We start from the raw sequence: 5,631 nt of genomic DNA, 5'->3' as shown, positions 1-5,631 counted from the left end.
TTTTCCAGAGCCATATGCCGTGATGATGGTAATGGTGTCTAAACTGCAGAGTGGCAAAGCAAGACCACTTTGCCTTCTTCCTGTGAGAGACTGATAGACTGATCTCGTTTTTTAACTTCTGCTCCATCTTGTGTTTCTCTAAAGAGAATGCAGAGAGAACTACATTTCAGACCGAGAGCTAAATAATTTGCTAGTGAAATATGTGTAATACAATATGCAACTCTAAAAAATGCCATAAAGCTCTTGTTGTGGGAAATTCTTCATCGGAGGAGCAAGGACACAGTCTTGTGCAGATTCGGTTTAATTGAGATCAATAGGGACAGCAATGCGCGCTGGGATCTCCCTACAGAACAAACAAACTGCAAGGGTTTCCCAACTCTTATATACTGTAGGTTCAGACAGAAGTTTGTTTCACAATCTGAGTGCTTGTCCTGTTCTTTGATACTCAGTATAATTACTTCTTGTCCTTTCCTTTGATATGTAACAGAGTTAGTTTTTTCTTGTTGCCTGCTGCTCTTTGAGGGCTGGCTTGTCCTGTTTTATGATGTTTTGGTGGGTGTTTGCCTATTCCTTTAATATGTGACTCAAGTTGATTTCTTTGTCCTGTTTTTGGTACAGTATGTGTTCGTGAGTGTTACTCCTGGGAAGGACATCAATAATTTTTCCTTTATGTAATTCCCGACTCCTGATAGAAGCCAGCTTTTGAGTTCTATTTAATATCTCTGAGGAGATTGTGTTTCAATGTGTTTTCTGTTTTTCTGTGTCTGTTTGTTGTGTTATACAGTATATATTCACTGGTCAAAAGGAGGTGATAAATCCTACAACCAAAATGTGGTTGTTGGTATTTTTGTTAAAGATCTGCCAGCCATCACATTACAAATAAGATTTAGCACGCTGGTTTAAGTGATTTACAATAATCAGATACTGTATTCTTATTTACTCTAGAAAGGACCTTTAATTTTTCATGTGAAAGTATCTGCGTTTCAACAATGCAATGCAATGCCAGTATATTTATTGGACTTGTAAAGTGTGGTTCTAATAACCCTAATCAATATCAACACACATCGAAGACTGATTCTCTTCTTATGTACTAACGTATTAGAAAAACTCATCATTAGACTGAGGCCTACAGTAGTTACCTGACAATTCACAAACCAGATCAACATGCTGATGTGTGGAGAGTACAGAGCAGGTTCTGCATAAACTAAATATATAGGGGGACCAAGGGGTATGGCTTTGGTAGATCAAACAATTACTATAAAGATCATTTTCATAATGGAGAAAAAAGGAAAAATGGAAGGCTGATGCTTTGACTACAAATCACCAACAATGAGCTTAGTCTCATTTTAAGTCAGAAACAATGGAGTCAGGTTTATTGTAGCCTTTAACAGAACCATCAAGAACACACCAAATCTGTCTCTATCCTAACAGAGTAGAAGATAGGCTGGTCACATTACACTGTGGATTTCCACAGTCACTTAAAGTGCTCTTAGTGTTGAAAATGAAAACAGGAGGACAACAGAACGTCCTGTTTATGTCACATGAGCTAAATTCCTTCAATATGGGCCCCTTTCAGAGTGTATATGACACTGCACTCTCTCCTTGCTTGGGATAGAGGTACAGTATACTGGCAACCAGAGGTGTGTACAAAAACATTGTATTACCCCATACATTTTAATATTTTTTTAATATAAAGAAACAAATAAACAACAGGAGCCTCTGCTAGATTTTGTTTTATATTATTAAAAGAACTTCCAAATCTTTGCTGGACGAGACAAACTAATGTCATACATTGACAAACATTTTAAGAACACAATGGCACATTGTTAATGGGTTGGGGTTTTGCAGGATTCGAAGTAGAAAACGTTATGTCCTTATTAATTACAAGGGTCATATCTAATATCCTGTGGAGTCAATCTGTAGATGTTATGAAAAAATAAACTGTAGCCTGCAAACAATCATGATTCTGTCAGTATACAAATTACATTTTGTATTTTCATTCTAAATCTAAAGTAGCTTATACCACCAGTGTCAGTATAGCAACTAACGTTTTATCTTTGTTAAATGGGAGAGAAGAGTCCAAACTTTAAATAGAGCTGTGACTTATATTTAGATGTACTGTATAATGGTAAAATTAAAAGTACAGTATGAATAAAGGGCTGAAACATATGTATGTTTTGCAATCATTTTATTCTTTCTTATCGCTTTTCTTAAATTTCGTAAGGCTAAACTGTACCAGATTTGTGAATTTAGTAAAGAGCCTTTGAACATAACGAAAAATGCTAAGCAAAATAAATCTATGAAGCATAAAGGTTATACAGAATAAAAGGGAGCAACTATAAACGACCTTGCCGATGTTATAAATTCACTTGTCCGTGGGAGGAAGTGGCTGTGGCCAGAGGTTTTGTGTGTGGACTTTCCGCAGCTATTGCCTGGCAGTAGCGCTCCTTTCCCGAGCACAGATTTAGCAATAATTAACACGAGATTTTTATTTACGTTTTATTAAAACAGCCTCACATTAAACTATGTTAACGAGACGCCCTCGTAATTTATTAGACTCAAAATTGCTTTGTTTTAGTGTCCAGATCAAGAACAGACATATGTAAAGTACTGTACATGCACACATACAGTACAGTACATACTGAACGTGTAAGTTTTTTTTAACTTTTTACAATCAGTTAACGTATAGGAAAATCAGAACCACAATTTACCTGGAAACACAGCATGATGTAAAATTATTCTTTAGTTACATAATATTGTATTTTTTTTGTATGTTTATGCTTAACTTTAAACAAAAGATACAATCATTTTCAAAAAATGATATAAAATGTAACATGTATAACAATATTATAATAATATTATAAAAATGTTACATTGAAAAATGTTAACTTAACATGTTTAATAAAAAAAAATACAAAGCTTGAATTATTTAGAAAGCACGAATGGTGTTAAAAGCATTTATATCGTTGTGATTCCCGTAACACATACTATTCAATTTACTTTATTATAGAAGTGTCGCTGGATTATTGAAATTGTAACATAAATGTTACCATTTTAGACATCCTGTTTTTTTAGAACAATATGGTAGCGCGATGATTATTGCTTCCTCGAGCACTTTTATTTCCAGATCTGGGGTGGTATCTATGTGGGGTTTCTATGTTTCCCTCCTGTCAGCGTGTTTCCTTCCACAAATGTACTGGTTGGTTAATTAGCTTTTGTCAAAACTGGCCCCAGCTGTAACTGTGTATCTAACCTGCGATGGACTGGTGTCCCGTCTAGGGTGTACCCTGCCTTGCGGCCTTGGCTTGGTGGGATAGGATCCAGCTCCCCTGCGACCCTGAATTGGAGGAACAGGTAAACAACGGCATGTTTGGATGATTTCGTATTTAGACTATCGGAGAATCTTACTTTCATCAGTACGCTTGGATCAGTTAAGAATTCAACAAGCAATTCTTACAAGCATCTCTGTGCAATACGTTTTGTTTAGTGTGAATTCTAATAGTATTTTATTCTGATAACTGCAGACAAACACTGAATGCGATGGCTTCAAAAGCAGCATGCTACTTTCAACACCTCTAAAGCACAGTGTGCATGCCGATATTTAAAATACCCACGATAAACTGGTTTCTGAATTATCTGTTATAATAAGAAAGGCGGCATAGTATTTTCTGTATAACAATAGCAAGTAGTAAGGATGTCTACGTATATTCCACCTCTACTGTGTCTAGAGGTTAAGTTAATTTGTAGCTTGCTAGACCCAATATGACTTTTTAAAGGTAATCTAAAGGAATCCGTGCTTGAGAAGAAATAATTTAACTCAAGAACTAAAAAAATACACCCATAGCAGGCAACAGAAACACGCCAGGTAATCTGGAAATACACTTTATAATGCGTTATCAAAATCCAGATGTTCACATTTTACTGTACAGGCTACAGATGTTTGTAAAGATATCGCTTTAAATTAACGATAAAAAACGATAAAATTCGTTTTTGTTTGCTTTTTACAATAATAACCACTATACGTGGGGAAAAATTCACGTGAAATCACTTCGTACATTGTATTGAGGCTACAATTATTTAAAACATAGATTGTAAATCTATATTAACGACAGAATACACAGAAGAGAAAAGAGAAATAATTTTATTTCACGTTGGTTATTTTTATACTCAGAACAGAAATTAATTGGTTGATATTTAAAGCTTCTTACTTCAATGTTAAATGTACGTTTTTTTATAAGTCCAGAAAACCTTCAGGGATTTTTTCTGATGGGACAAAAACAACTTTTCCACATATACTGTACATCTTTTTGTTTTTCCCCTTTTAAACTAAAAAAAAAAATTCAGGAAGTGAAATGGAACATTTTACTCCAGGGCACAATATTCTTTAAAATCCAGTCAAAGTGTTTCTACAGAAACCTGCTTTCGAATAAATTTCAGAAAGCTTTTCCTGATGTCCCTGGTTTTAAGGCAGTAGATAATCGGGTTCACCAAAGGGGGTATCAGGTTCTGTAGTACTGCAGCCATAATACGAACATCGTCAGAAAAGCCCTGGATTCTGTAGGAAATAAAGACGAAAACTGCAACAAGGTAGAAGACGAGAATTACTAAAAGGTGAGAGGCGCAAGTAGAGAAGGCTTTTTTCCTCCCTTCCGAACTGGCCACCTTCATGACGGAAATAATTATTTTGATATAGGAAAAAAATATGAAAGCTAAAGGAATTAACAACACTGACATAGCTATAGTCATAGAAACTATGGCATTTAAGGTGACATTTGCACAGGCTAGCCTGACCACAGCAGAGTAGTCACAAAAGGCGTGTAATACAACATTTGGTCCACAAAACGGTAATCTTATCGCCAAATACAATGGTAACATCGGCACCATCATACCGCCTATCCAGCATAAGATGTATAATTTGATTAAGTGTCTGTTACTCATTATTGTTGAGTAATGTAGTGGATCACATACAGCCACATAACGGTCATAAGCCATTACCATTAATAGAAAAGATTCAGCTGATCCTACACCCAGATAAAAAACCATTTGGGTGAAGCAGGCTCCGAATTCAATACTTTTGGTGCGAAAAATTAAATTGGTTAATATTTTGGGTACAGTAACTGAAGGAATACATAAGTCTAAAAAAGCTAAAGCTCCAATAAGAGTGTACATTGGTGTATGGAGAGATTTATCGAACTTAATTACAATTAATATTGACACGTTTCCAAAAAGTGTTAGAACGTAGGTTATCAGGAAGAATCCAAAGAGGATATTCTGTGATCGCTGGTCCTGGATGCCTGAAAAGCCATTCACTATGAACTCTGAGATGTTCGTAACTGTTTGATTGGAGATAATCATCTTCATGGCCAGGTCCGTCTGCAGCTGCAAAACGAAATAGTTTCCAATAATTAAACAGTGGATGAAACTGTGGAATATTGACGTTTATGTTTGTCTTATTTTCTATACTGTACTTTATACTTGCTGTGTTTTCTGTGTATCTGAATACGACACGTTTGGGCTGTCAAGGGGATTTAAAAATAATACGACTTTTTCTATTGATTAATCACTACAAAAAAGTTTAAAAATCATTATTTTAGAATTCGTATACATTACCTCTGTTTCTCATAAATTTGC

At 35.3% G+C, this 5,631-nt stretch overlaps 1 protein-coding gene across 1 annotated transcript; it reads right to left on the bottom strand.

Moving 5' to 3' along the window:
* Positions 1-4,395: 4,395 nt before the first annotated feature.
* Positions 4,396-5,355, bottom strand: LOC148830526 (olfactory receptor 1M1-like). The gene has a single exon (XM_088919892.1). The coding sequence runs from the start codon at positions 5,353-5,355 to the stop codon at positions 4,396-4,398; it is 960 nt and encodes a 319-aa protein (XP_088776018.1).
* Between the last annotated feature and the right edge of the window lie 276 nt (positions 5,356-5,631).

This window comes from Atractosteus spatula, chromosome 7 (genome assembly GCF_055471065.1).
Source record: "Atractosteus spatula isolate fAtrSpa1 chromosome 7, fAtrSpa1.hap1, whole genome shotgun sequence".
Taxonomy (NCBI): domain Eukaryota; kingdom Metazoa; phylum Chordata; class Actinopteri; order Semionotiformes; family Lepisosteidae; genus Atractosteus; species Atractosteus spatula.
This window is presented reverse-complemented; position numbering and strand designations above follow the sequence as displayed.

Bases quoted from the DNA above. Each gene is read 5' to 3' on its own strand.
- LOC148830526 (XM_088919892.1), bottom strand. From the start codon at position 5,355: ATGATTATCTCCAATCAAACAGTTACGAACATCTCAGAGTTCATAGTG.